This window comes from Salvelinus fontinalis, chromosome 30 (assembly GCF_029448725.1).
Source record: "Salvelinus fontinalis isolate EN_2023a chromosome 30, ASM2944872v1, whole genome shotgun sequence".
NCBI classification, from domain to species: Eukaryota; Metazoa; Chordata; class Actinopteri; order Salmoniformes; family Salmonidae; genus Salvelinus; species Salvelinus fontinalis.
Genome location: NC_074694.1, coordinates 6,590,648 through 6,604,327, shown reverse-complemented (window position 1 = coordinate 6,604,327; position 13,680 = coordinate 6,590,648). Strand labels below are relative to the sequence as shown.

Below are 13,680 nucleotides of genomic sequence, written 5' to 3'. Positions count from 1 at the left end.
CAGGACCAGTAGTGCACTAACCAGGACCAGTAGTGCACTAACCAGGACCAGTAGTGCACCAACCAGGACCAGTACCAGTACCAGTAGTGCACTAACCTTGACCAGGACCAGTAGTGCACTAACCAGGACCAGGACCAGTACCAGTAGTGCACTAACCTTGACCAGGACCAGTAGTGCACTAACCTTGACCAGGACCAGTAGTGCACTAACCTTGACCAGGACCAGGACCAGTAGTGCACTAACCTTGACCAGGACCAGTAGTGCACTAACCTTGACCAGGACCAGTAGTGCACTAACCAGGACCAGGACCAGGACCAGTAGTGCACTAACCTTGACCAGGACCAGTAGTGCACTAACCTTGACCAGGACCAGTAGTGCAATAACCTTAACCAGGACCAGTAGTGCACTAACCTTGACCAGGGCCAGTAGTGCACTAACCTTGACCAGGACCAGTAGTGCAATAACCTTGACCAGGACCAGTAGTGCACTAACCATGACCAGGACCAGTAGTGCACTAACCTTGACCAGAACCAGTAGTGCACTAACCAGGACCAGGACCAGGACCAGTAGTGCACTAACCTTGACCAGGACCAGTAGTGCACTAACCAGGACCAGGGCCAGTAGTGCACTAACCTTGACCAGGGCCAGTAGTGCACTAACCTTGACCAGGGCCAGTAGTGCACTAACCTTGACCAGGACCAGTAGTGCACTAACCAGGACCAGGACCAGTAGTGCAATAACCTTGACCAGGACCAGGACCAGTTTTGCACTAACCTTGACCAGGACCAGTAGTGCACTAACCTTGACCAGGACCAGTAGTGCACTAACCTTGACCAGGACCAGTAGTGCAATAACCTTGACCAGGACCAGTAGTGCAATAACCTTGACCAGGACCAGGACCAGTTGTGCACTAACCTTGACCAGGACCAGTAGTGCACTAACCTTGACCAGGACCGGTAGTGCGTTACAAACAGTTAATAGGAAACCGTGTGAATCCCAGGTAATCTGAAGTAGTAATATTACATTGTAATCAAGGACCCTGCCTTCTATGGCATGAGAAACAGCACCCAAAGGGTTGCAATATGGCTTTGTCTAAATTCTACTGCTAGTGTAGTGGGCCTGGGTTGCCTATGTGTTAGGACACAATTAGTTTCACCTACCGTCATAATCTGATGATGCAGCAGTATAACAAAGGCTGCACTGTTGATGTCACTCCAGCTTCCTTAGTTCAGACTTCAGACACTGAATTACACACAAACATTTCATCATATAAATGTAAAAACTCAACTCATTCCTTCATTTGTAGTTTATTATTAAAGCAGGAAAGTCCTGTTTTACAAATGTTGATTCATAGAACTTAGGCTACGCACACACACACGCACGCACGCACACACAGGTTATTTTATAGAAAAACCCTCCAGAATGAAAGTGGATAACAATTGTCAAAGACTCCAGCCACCCTGGTCATAGACTGTTCTCTCTGCTCACGCACGGCAAGCGGTACCGGAGCGCCATATCTAGGTCCAAGAGGCTACTAAACAACTGTATTGTTGCCTAAGGGTTTGTAAGTAAGCCTTTCACAGTTATATTCGGCACATGTGACTAATACAATTACATTTGATTTGAGATGATAAGGGACATAGCTAGATGACTGGATTAAAGACACGTAGATGTATGGTGGCTGGGATCTGCCTCATCGTCACAAATTGCTTAAAATCGTTAAAGCATCTGGTTGTTTATGGGCCAGTCCCAAAAGGAACCTTATTCCCTAAATAGTGCACTACTGTCCTATGGGCCCGGATCAAAAGTAGTGCACTACATAGGGAATAGGGTGCCTTTTGGGATAGAGACAGGGGACAGACAGTGTACAGGGGACAGACAGTGTACTCACACTGAAACCACACTCACAGATATAAAGTATCAGGAGGGGTCAGTAGTTTGATATAAAGTATCAGGAGGAGGGGTCAGTAGTTTGATATAAACTATCAGGAGGAGGGGTCAGTAGTTTGATATAAAGTATCAGGAGGAGGGGTCAGTAGTTTGATATAAAGTATCAGGAGGGGTCAGTAGTTTGATATAAAGTATCAGGAGGAGGGGTCAGTAGTTTGATATAAAGTATCAGGAGGAGGGGTCAGTAGTTTGATATAAAGTATCAGGAGGAGGGGTCAGTAGTTTGATATAAAGTATCAGGAGGAGGGGTCAGTAGTTTGATATAAAGTGTCAGGAGGAGGGGTCAGTAGTTTGATATAAAGTATCAGGAGGAGGGGTCAGTAGTTTGATATAAAGTATCAGGAGGAGGGGTCAGTAGTTTGATATAAAGTGTCAGGAGGAGGGGTCAGTAGTTTGATATAAAGTATCAGGAGGGGTCAGTAGTTTGATATAAAGTGTCAGGAGGAGGGGTCAGTAGTTTGATATAAAGTATCAGGAGGAGGGGTCAGTAGTTTGATATAAAGTATCAGGAGGAGGGGTCAGTAGTTTGATATAAAGTGTCAGGAGGAGGGGTCAGTAGTTTGATATATAAAGTGTCAGGAGGAGGGGTCAGTAGTTTGATATAAAGTATCAGGAGGAGGGGTCAGTAGTTTGATATAAAGTATCAGGAGGAGGGGTCAGTAGTTTGATATAAAGTATCAGGAGGAGGGGTCAGTAGTTTGATATAAAGTGTCAGGAGGAGGGGTCAGTAGTTTGATATAAAGTATCAGGATGAGGGGTCAGTAGTTTGATATAAAGTATCAGGAGGAGGGGTCAGTAGTTTGATATAAAGTGTCAGGAGGAGGGGTCAGTAGTTTGATATAAAGTATCAGGAGGAGGGGTCAGTAGTTTGATATAAAGTGTCAGGAGGAGGGGTCAGTAGTTTGATATAAAGTATCAGGAGGAGGGGTCAGTAGTTTGATATAAAGTGTCAGGAGGAGGGGTCAGTAGTTTGATATAAACTATCAGGAGGAGGGGTCAGTAGTTTGATATAAACTATCAGGAGGAGGGGTCAGTAGTTTGATATAAACTATCAGGAGGAGGGGTCAGTAGTTTGATATAAAGTATCAGGAGGAGGGGTCAGTAGTTTGATATAAAGTATCAGGAGGAGGGGTCAGTAGTTTGATATAAAGTATCAGGAGGGGTCAGTAGTTTGATATAAAGTATCAGGAGGAGGGGTCAGTAGTTTGATATAAAGTATCAGGAGGAGGGGTCAGTAGTTTGATATAAAGTATCAGGAGGAGGGGTCAGTAGTTTGATATAAAGTGTCAGTAGTTTGATATAAAGTATCAGGAGGAGGGGTCAGTAGTTTGATATAAAGTGTCAGGAGGAGGGGTCAGTAGTTTGATATAAAGTATCAGGAGGAGGGGTCAGTAGTTTGATATAAAGTGTCAGGAGGAGGGGTCAGTAGTTTGATATAAAGTATCAGGAGGGGTCAGTAGTTTGATATAAAGTGTCAGGAGGAGGGGTCAGTAGTTTGATATAAAGTATCAGGAGGAGGGGTCAGTAGTTTGATATAAAGTATCAGGAGGAGGGGTCAGTAGTTTGATATAAAGTATCAGGAGGAGGGGTCAGTAGTTTGATATAAAGTATCAGGAGGGGTCAGTAGTTTGATATAAAGTATCAGGAGGAGGGGTCAGTAGTTTGATATAAAGTATCAGGAGGAGGGGTCAGTAGTTTGATATAAAGTATCAGGAGGAGGGGTCAGTAGTTTGATATAAAGTATCAGGAGGAGGGGTCAGTAGTTTGATATAAAGTATCAGGAAGAGGGGTCAGTAGTTTGATATAAAGTATCAGGAGGAGGGGTCAGTAGTTTGATATAAAGTGTCAGTAGTTTGATATAAAGTGTCAGGAGGAGGGGTAAGTAGTTTGATATAAAGTATCAGGAGGGGTCAGTAGTTTGATATAAAGTGTCAGGAGGAGGGGTCTGTAGTTTGATATAAAGTATCAGGAGGGGTCAGTAGTTTGATATAAAGTGTCAGTAGTTTGATATAAAGTGTCAGGAGGAGGGGTCAGTAGTTTGATATAAAGTATCAGGAGGGGTCAGTAGTTTGATATAAAGTGTCAGGAGGAGGGGTCAGTAGTTTGATATAAAGTGTCAGTAGTTTGATATAAAGTATCAGGAGGAGGGGTCAGTAGTTTGATATAAAGTGTCAGGAGGAGGGGTCAGTAGTTTGATATAAAGTATCAGGAGGAGGGGTCAGTAGTTTGATATAAAGTATCAGGAGGAGGGGTCAGTAGTTTGATATAAAGTGTCAGGAGGAGGGGTCAGTAGTTTGATATAAAGTATCAGGAGGAGGGGTCAGTAGTTTGATATAAAGTATCAGGAGGAGGGGTCAGTAGTTTGATATAAAGTATCAGGAGGAGGGGTCAGTAGTTTGATATAAAGTATCAGGAGGAGGGGTCAGTAGTTTGATATAAAGTGTCAGGAGGAGGGGTCAGTAGTTTGATATAAAGTATCAGGAGGAGGGGTCAGTAGTTTGCAGTAGTTTGATATAAAGTGTCAGGAGGAGGGGTCAGTAGTTTGATATAAAGTATCAGGAGGAGGGGTCAGTAGTTTGATATAAAGTGTCAGGAGGAGGGGTCAGTAGTTTGATATAAAGTATCAGGAGGAGGGGTCAGTAGTTTGATATAAAGTGTCAGGAGGAGGGGTCAGTAGTTTGATATAAAGTATCAGGAGGAGGGGTCAGTAGTTTGATATAAAGTATCAGGAGGGGTCAGTAGTTTGATATAAAGTGTCAGGAGGGGTCAGTAGTCTGATATAAAGTGTCAGGAGGAGGGGTCAGTAGTTTGATATAAAGTGTCAGGAGGGGTCAGTAGTTTGATATAAAGTATCAGGAGGAGGGGTCAGTAGTTTGATATAAAGTATCAGGAGGAGGGGTCAGTAGTTTGATATAAAGTATCAGGAGGAGGGGTCAGTAGTTTGATATAAAGTATCAGGAGGAGGGGTCAGTAGTTTGATATAAAGTATCAGGAGGAGGGGTCAGTAGTTTGATATAAAGTATCAGGAGGAGGGGTCAGTAGTTTGATATAAAGTATCAGGAGGAGGGGTCAGTAGTTTGATATAAAGTATCAGGAGGGGTCAGTAGTTTGATATAAAGTATCAGGAGGAGGGGTCAGTAGTTTGATATAAAGTATCAGGAGGAGGGGTCAGTAGTTTGATATAAAGTATCAGGAGGGGTCAGTAGTTTGATATAAAGTGTCAGGAGGAGGGGTCAGTAGTTTGATATAAAGTATCAGGAGGAGGGGTCAGTAGTTTGATATAAAGTATCAGGAGGAGGGGTCAGTAGTTTGATATAAAGTAGCAGGAGGAGGGGTCAGTAGTTTGATATAAAGTATCAGGAGGAGGGGTCAGTAGTTTGATATAAAGTATCAGGAGGAGGGGTCAGTAGTTTGATATAAAGTATCAGGAGGAGGGGTCAGTATTTTGATATAAAGTGTCACGAGGCAAATAATAATGGGTTATCTGTCAGAGCTGCTAGGAGTACTGGGTGGAGGAGTCAAGCGCAGAGAGCAGGGTTACAAGAAAGTGGATTTATTTTCCAATTGACAGGGAAAACGATCATGCCCTAAACACACGGGCGCATGAAAAGACGAGTCCAAAAACACCGGACTAAACTGTCCAGAGAAAATAATAAAATCCACATCACAATCCAACACCAAATAACAGATAAACAAGCCCGCACAAAAGCCAGCGGGCTTACTGCCCTTAAATAGCCTACCCACCAAACTAAACTCAAAACAGGTGCACCCAATCAGCCCAAAACTAACAGAAACAAAAAGAAGAGAATCGATGGCAGCTAGTAGGCCGGTGACGACGACCGCCGAGCGCCGCCCGAACAGGAAGAGGCACCATCCTCAGCGGGATTCCGGACATTATCTGTCAAATCTATGGTATGCAACCGTATACTCTATATAATAATACAATAATTATCGATTTAAAAAGAAAAACGAAATGTTTTCTGATCCCTTAGAATCCCTGATGGCTGTTTTCGTTTTGACCTGACTGAGTTTGACGTGAAAAATAAAAATTAGGGGTTTGGGAGTAAATTTGTGCTAATAATGAGGTTCTCAAAATATTTCATAAATGTATTGAAGCAAATCCCGTAAATTAAACATATGTATACTATTTATTACATGGTTATATTTTTGGGGGTAACAATTATCAATGGGCAACAGATTCCTTTTGCATTGCACTTAATTTAACATTCAATAGAATCCATAGCATACAGCGCGACTATAACAGGCAATGAACCGTCCACTCCAATCTCCATAATAAACCCTCCAATAAACTATACGGAAGGGTTTTACTCTGTATATAAACAAAGCGAAACGACACAGCCTGTCTGTCATTTGCCATGGGGGCAATAATCGTGTCAATGAAAATAAATCCTTTCCACTAATCCATGACTGTCCTTTTAATCTCTCAGGTTTCAGAACGACGTTCAGACCTGTATGAGGCACTGAGATAGCAACACGATGCATCGCTGGCTTGGAAGAACGAAATAAACATAATTTTTTTTTTTCAAAAGATCTTGTAGTTTAGGTTGATAGTAGCCCTATATTTTGGTATATTATAGTTTGGGAGAGACAATGTTTCGAGGTTTTAGTCTGGGTTTCTGTTTGGCATTATTTTGCTTCGGACCGTTTGTTTGCAGCGCTTGTCCGTCTCAATGTAACTGTTTCTTTCACAAATTATCAGATGGATCCAAAGCAAGGTAAAAGCCAGATAAATTATTACAACTATTAAAATTGTGAACGTGAACAACTTCTAGTCTACATTATTTTTGTTGTGTGGTGGTGCGTAGTATGCAGATAGTATGAGCTCAGTTTCTCTTCTACTCTCTTTAAAAAATATATATATATAGACCCAAGGATTAATTTGCAATGCTCTAAGCCTCTTTCTTTGGTTCTAATGAATAGCCCTAAACCATGTTTTACTAACGTTTAGACCGAGGGAAAAAACAAAAAAGAAGGGAAAACTAAAGATTTAACAGATAAAATAAAACAATATGTAGGCTGATTTATTTATGCAGTAATTGTACGTCTACCCTCTGTCATGAACCCATACAAGGCCATGGTTAAATTCAGTTAAACTTGTAATAAAGTTGAGTTATCTAAATTAACATGTTACAATCGGTTATACAGTGACTTTCAATAAAAATGTTTACCTTTCTCTCCATCTATCTAGGAGCGTACTTTGCAATGACCCACAGATTACTCTGGTCCCACCCAACTTCCCTGCAGACACCTCCAAACTGCGGATCGAGAAGACTGCCATCACAAAAATCTCCGGCGAAACTTTTCACTACCTCACCCGTTTGGAATTTCTCCGAGTGTCTTTCAATTCTCTGAACTCTTTGAATGTAGACAGCTTCCGTGGCCTGAGAAGTCTGGATGAGCTGAGACTGGAAGGGAACGCTCTCACCTCTTTCCCCTGGGAATCTCTGACTGATATGCCCGACCTGAGGCTACTGGACCTGCATAATAATAAGATATCGTCGATCCCGGCCGAGGCGACCATTTATATCAAGAACCTGACCTACCTGGACTTATCTAGCAACAGCCTAGCCACGGTTCCTCCTGAGGTTCTCTCTATGTGGTTATCTGTGAAGCCGTCTCAAGAAGATGGGGACAGTTCCAAATATATTCTAGGTAAGGATCTGCTCGGCAAATTAAAAACAATCTGTATTGACCTTTTAGGGAATCCCATTTGGTTTGCAAGCCAGGATGAAATAGAAGCCTTAAATTACATGCAATTGATACACAGGAAACGTGAGAAAGAAACGATGCCATCCACAACATTACAAACCAGGGTGGTTTAATCCCAAAATGCATTGCATGAGTACTTGTGGTGTGTTACGTAGCGTTAAATGAAACGTTGGAGGAGACATGCATCGGACATTTGAGAGTAGTAAAAATGATTACTCTAATTGAAGGAAAGGTAGCCATACTGTAGCGTTAATGAGAATACATTCACTAGTCTCACTTCAAACTAGCATGATTACTTCTACTTACTATTACGTCTCGCTAAAATGACTTTATACACACATAACATAAGGTTATAGTTCAGACGTTGCAAGAACAGTTGTCTAAAATGTGTTATCTACTACCAAGGTAGAACTGGTGTTATCTACTACCAAGGTAGAACTGGTGTTATCTACTACCAAGGTAGAACTGGTGTTATCTACTACCAAGGTAGAACTGGTGTTATCTACTACCAAGGTAGAACTGGTATTATCTACTACCAAGGTAGAACTGGTATTATCTACTACCAAGGTAGAACTGGTGTTATCTATTGCCATGCTAAAAGTAATGTTATCTATTGCCATGCTAAAAGTAATGTTATCTATTGCCATGCTAAAAGTAATGTTATCTATTGCCATGCTAAAAGTAATGTTATCTATTGCCATGCTAAAAGTAATGCTATCTATTGCCATGCTAAAAGTAATGGTATCTATTGCCATGCTAAAAGTAATGTTATCTATTGTCATGCTAAAAGTAATGGTATCTATTGCCATGCTAAAAGTAATGTTATCTATTGCCATGCTAAAAGTAATGTTATCTATTGCCATGCTAAAAGTAATGTTATCTATTGCCATGCTAAAAGTAATGGTATCTATTGCCATGCTAAAAGTAATGTTATCTATTGCAATGCTAAAAGTAATGTTATCTATTGCCATGCTAAAAGTAATGTTTTATATTGCAATGCTAAAAGTAATGGTATCTATTGATAAAAGTGGTGTTGATTATTTATTTTCTTTTAGCTACCATTGTAGTTTCTTTACCTACCTTAGCTGAATGTACTGACTTTAAGTCACTCTGGATAAGAGCATCTGCTAAATGACTAAAATGTTTATATTCTGGTGAAATTATTTATTTTCTTCATCACTATAGGTCTCCATGACAACCCATGGCTCTGTGACTGCCGCCTCTATGACCTGGTCCAGTTCCAGAAGTCTCCGTCGTCCTCTGTGGTTCTGATCGACACCAAGCTGCGCTGTGCTGATCCGGAGAGCCTGTCGGGGGTGCAGTTCAGCGAGACGGAGCTCCAGAGGTGCCAGGGGCCCCGTGTCCACACGGCTGTGGCTCGGGTCAGGAGCTCCCTGGGGAACAACGTCCTGCTACGCTGTGGGACCATCGGAGTCCCAGTACCAGAGCTGTCCTGGACTCGGGCAGACGGCAAACAGATGAACGGCACTGGTGAGATTCATTGATTGATTTATTGATTGATTGAATTTATTTAATGTGTAACACATAGATATACAGCCAAGGACAAGCAGTGGCTACATACGTTAAAAAGGAATGAAGGATACTTGACTTATTTCCAGTCATGGCAGGTCTTAGCCTGATCCCAGATCTGTTTGCGCTGTCTTGGAAACTGTTTGGCATAGTTGGCAGGACAGCACAAACAGATCTGGGATCAGGCTAAGACCTGCCATGACTGAAGGCTAGGCATATGCCTGTTGCCTGAATAAGTAGCCAGTACTTAGGACATCTATTTTTGGTGTTGTAAAGTCAGAAGCTGAAATAGCCTAGATTACAGATGGATGGACGGTTTTCTTTTCCCTAATCCTTCTAACTACTTTTTTGTTTGTATACATTTTACAGTTCAGGAAGAAGTTTCAAAGGAGGGAATAATTTGGTCCATCCTGAGTGTGCCTGCCGTCTCTTACCGGGACTCTGGGAAATACATGTGCAAAGCCACCAACTTCGTGGGGACTGCAGATGCCATCATCTCCCTGGTTATTACAGACTCCTTTAAAAATGAGGAACAAGGTGGCAGCTCCAAGACTAGAAACCAAAGAGGACGGAAAACCGGTGGATTTGGGAAAGCTGCCTACCAGGAGAAACTTGTTGCCAGATACGTACCTCCACTAACCACCACGGCAGCCACGCCCATCATCGAGCCACTAGGACCGAGTGGTTTCACAGGGAAGTATGATATCGAGAGCTACAGTATTTTGGACAGTGTGGCCGATGGACAGGCGCCCGGTCCTCCTGCCATGGAGCCGGCGATTAACGAAGTGGAGAAGGAGGTTCTTAGCAACCTGGCAGCCAACGCCTCTTCTTTGCAGGCACCGGCGCCGCCGGAGAAACGGGTGGTACGATCGGTGAAGGTGATCGGGGACACCGATCACACCGTCTCCCTGAACTGGCGGTCCCCGACGGCCAAGAACACCACCGAGTTCAGCGTCCTGTATGCCGTGTTCGGCGAGAGGGACATGCGGAGGATTAACGTAGGCGTGGGAAAGAACCGTATCACCATCGACGGCCTTGTGCCAAGGACAAAGTACATCGCCTGCGTCTGCGTCAAAGGCCTGATCCCTAAGAAAGAGCAGTGTGTAATCTTTTCAACGGACGAGGCGGCCAGCGCAAGCGGCACCCAGAAACTCATTAACGTGGTGGTGATCACCGTGGCCTGCGTGATCGCTGTCCCCCTGACACTGATCGTCTGCTGCGGGGCACTCAAGAAGCGCTGTAAAAAGCTACTGGGGAGGAAATCCAAAGATATTCAAGACTCATACGTAACATTTGAGACCCTCTCCCCGGGACAGAAGCCTAAGGGGATGGAGGGGGAGTACCTTGCCAGGCAACAGCCAGGCGAGTCCAACAGACTGCTCTCTGCTAGGTCCAGTGTGGACTCTGAGGCTACTTGTAGGAATGAGGGACCCCCTAATGAGTACTTTTGTTGATACCAAATGAAGGCCTCAACTTGTACAGGGCAGAGAAGTCTGTCCTTTCCAAGCAGAACTTAAGTTGGTTGGTTGGTCTCTTCTGGCAAGTGATGTACTGTAGATGAGTGAAACTACTCAGAGACTGGGCAGAAATCAACGGACAGTTGCATGGACAAGTGTGGTAGATATGTGAGTCTAGATAAATAGGATAAATAAATGCTGACATAACTGTGATTATACAGCCTTGCAGAAATACAGGCCAACCTTGACCTGGTGAACTGTAAAAAAACAGAAACTCATTTTTAATTTAAAATGTGGGAATAAAGCATTTTATATTTGTCATGCACTTTTAAGGGGGTACATAGTGTAAGCAGTTGCCTTTCTCTGAAATGGCACTAGGGTTACACAGTTATGGTAACTTTTGCAAAATTCCCAGGTTTTCCAGATATTCTTGGTGGAATAAGGAACCCAAAATGGCACGTTCTACCAGAATACGTGAAACCCATCTTTTTAACGTAGATTTGTAAGGAGGAAGAGTAATGACAGTTATTCTGAAATGAATCTAACCTCACAATTCTGGTAGTTTTTATTTGACAAAATAATGTACATGTGTAACGGTCGTCTTTCGGACAGTTAGTAGACCAAGGCGCAGCGGGTGATGAATACATAATACTTTATTGTAAGACGAAGACAGACACGAAATACACTTGACTAAATATACAAAATAACAAAACGAACTAGACAGACCTAAACTACGAACTTACATGAAACGAAGAACACATGAACAGGAACGACCGAAAGAACGAGACGAGACAGTACCGTGTGGTGCAACAAACACAGACACAGAGACAATCACCCACAAAACAAACAGTGAGAACAACCTACCTTAATATGACTCTCAATTAGAGGAAAACGCAAAACACCTGCCTCTAATTAAGAGCCATACCAGGCAACCCATAACCAACATAGAAACAGAAAACATAGACTGCCCACCCAAAACTCACGCCCTGACCATCACACACATACAAAACAACAGAAAACAGGTCAGGAACGTGACAACATGTAGAGTATTGGTGAAGCAACTCATATCTGTAGTGATATTTTGTACCTCTGTGTATTTACCATAAAAGTTAATGTGCCAGGTTTTACTGCCCAATCAAACCTAACATACTATATATTTTGTAATATGTATCTATGATCTGATCTGATATACAGTACCAGTCAAAAGTTTGGACACACCTACTCATTGAAGGGTTTTTCTTTATTTTAAAACTATTTTCTACATTGTAGAATAATGGTAATGACATCAAAACTATGAAATAACACATATGGAATCATGTAGTAACAAAAAAGTGTTAAACAAATCAAAATAGGATTCTTCAAAGTAGCCACTCTTTGCCTTGATGACAGCTTTGCACACTATTGGTATTCTCTCAACCAGCTTCACCTGGAATGCTTTTCCAACAGTCTTGAAGGAGTTTCCACATATGCTGAGCACTTGTTGGCTGCTTTTTCTTCACTCTGTGGTCCAACTCAGCCCCAACCATCTCACTTCGGCTAAGGTCGGGTGATTGTGGAGGCCAGGTCATCTGATACAGCACTCCATCACTCTCCTTCTTGGTCAAATAGCCCTTACACAGTCTGGAGGTGTGTTGAGTCATTGTCCTGTTGAAAAACAAATGATTGTCCCACTAAGCGCAAACCAGATGGGATGGCGTATCGCTGTTAAATGCTGTGGTAGCCATGCTGGTAAAGTGTGCCTTGAAATCTGAATAAATCACTGACAGTGTCACCAGCAAAGCACCCCCACACATCACACCTCCTCCTCCATGCTTCACGGTGGGAACCACACATGAGAAGATCATCCGTTCACCTACTCTGCGTCTCACAAAGACACGGCCGTTGGAACCAAGATTCTCCAATTTGTACTCATCAGACCAAAGGACAGATTTCCAACGGTCTAATGTTCATTGCTCGTGTTTCTTGGCCCAAGCAAGTCTCTTCTTCTTATTGGTGCCCTTTAGTAGTGTTTTCTATGCAGCAATTTGACCATGAAGGCCTGATTCACGCAGACTCCTCTGAACACTTGATGTTGAGATGTGTCTGTCACTTGAACTCAGTGAAGCATTTCTTTGGGCTGCAATCTGAGATGCAGTTAACTCTAATGAACGTATCCTCTGCAGCAGAGGTAACTCTGGTTCTTCCTTTCCTGTGGCGGTCCTCATGAGTGCCAGTTTCATCATGGTGCTTGATGGATTTTGCAACTGCACTTGAAGAAACATTCAAAGTTCTTGAAATGTTACGGATTGACTGACCTTCATGTCTTAAAGTCATGATGGACTGTCGTTTCTCTTTGCTTATTTGAGCTGTTCTTGCAATAATATGGACTTGGTCTTTTACCAAAGAGGGCTATCTTCTGTATACCAACCCTACCTTGTCACAACACAACTGATTGGCTCAAATGCTGGAATAAATTTTAACAAGGCACACGTGTTAATTGAAATGCATTCCAGGTGACTACCTCTTGAAGCTGGTTGAGAGAATGCCAAGAGTGTGCAAAGCTGTCATCAAGGCAAAGGGTGGCTAATTTGAAGAATCTAAAATATATTTTTGATTTGTTTAAGACTTTTTTGGTTACTACATGATTCCATATGTGCTATTTCATAGTTGTGATGTCTTCACTATTATTCTACAATGTAGAAAATAGTACAAAATAAAGAAAAACCCTTGAGTGAGTAGGTGTGTCCAAACTTTTGACTGGTACTGTATGTATATAAATAAATCATTTTTATAAATGTTTGTGTCCTCTTAAATCCTTACCTGCTCTATAACAGCATATTCCTCCCCAGAACACTTTTACAACCATTTTTTTACAAGCAAATCCGAGGATAGGTTCTGTTTTCAAAGATATAGAACATCCTAATGGGGTGATATCCATCTGGTGTCAATAGTCAATTATCAAGAGGTGAAAACAGGCAGATGTAAACATTAAGGTGCCAAGCCACAGCATGGCATAGCACCAGTATGCTCGGGC

At 42.4% G+C, this 13,680-nt stretch overlaps 1 protein-coding gene across 1 annotated transcript; it reads left to right on the top strand.

Moving 5' to 3' along the window:
- The first annotated feature begins 6,284 nt into the window (after positions 1–6,284).
- LOC129828578 (leucine-rich repeat, immunoglobulin-like domain and transmembrane domain-containing protein 1) lies at positions 6,285–13,302 on the top strand. The gene is made up of 4 exons (XM_055889623.1): positions 6,285–6,686; positions 7,160–7,623; positions 8,866–9,171; positions 9,580–13,302. Exons 1-4 carry the CDS (start codon positions 6,562–6,564, stop codon positions 10,662–10,664), a joined length of 1,980 nt encoding a protein of 659 aa, XP_055745598.1. The 5' UTR covers positions 6,285–6,561; the 3' UTR covers positions 10,665–13,302.
- Positions 13,303–13,680: the final 378 nt, after the last annotated feature.

Bases quoted from the DNA above. Each gene is read 5' to 3' on its own strand.
- LOC129828578 (XM_055889623.1), top strand. From the start codon at position 6,562: ATGTTTCGAGGTTTTAGTCTGGGTTTCTGTTTGGCATTATTTTGCTTC. The intron at 7,624-8,865 runs GTAAGGATCTGC...TCATCACTATAG, and splicing joins CAGTTCCAAATATATTCTAG to GTCTCCATGACAACCCATGG. The intron at 9,172-9,579 runs GTGAGATTCATT...TACATTTTACAG, and splicing joins CAAACAGATGAACGGCACTG to TTCAGGAAGAAGTTTCAAAG.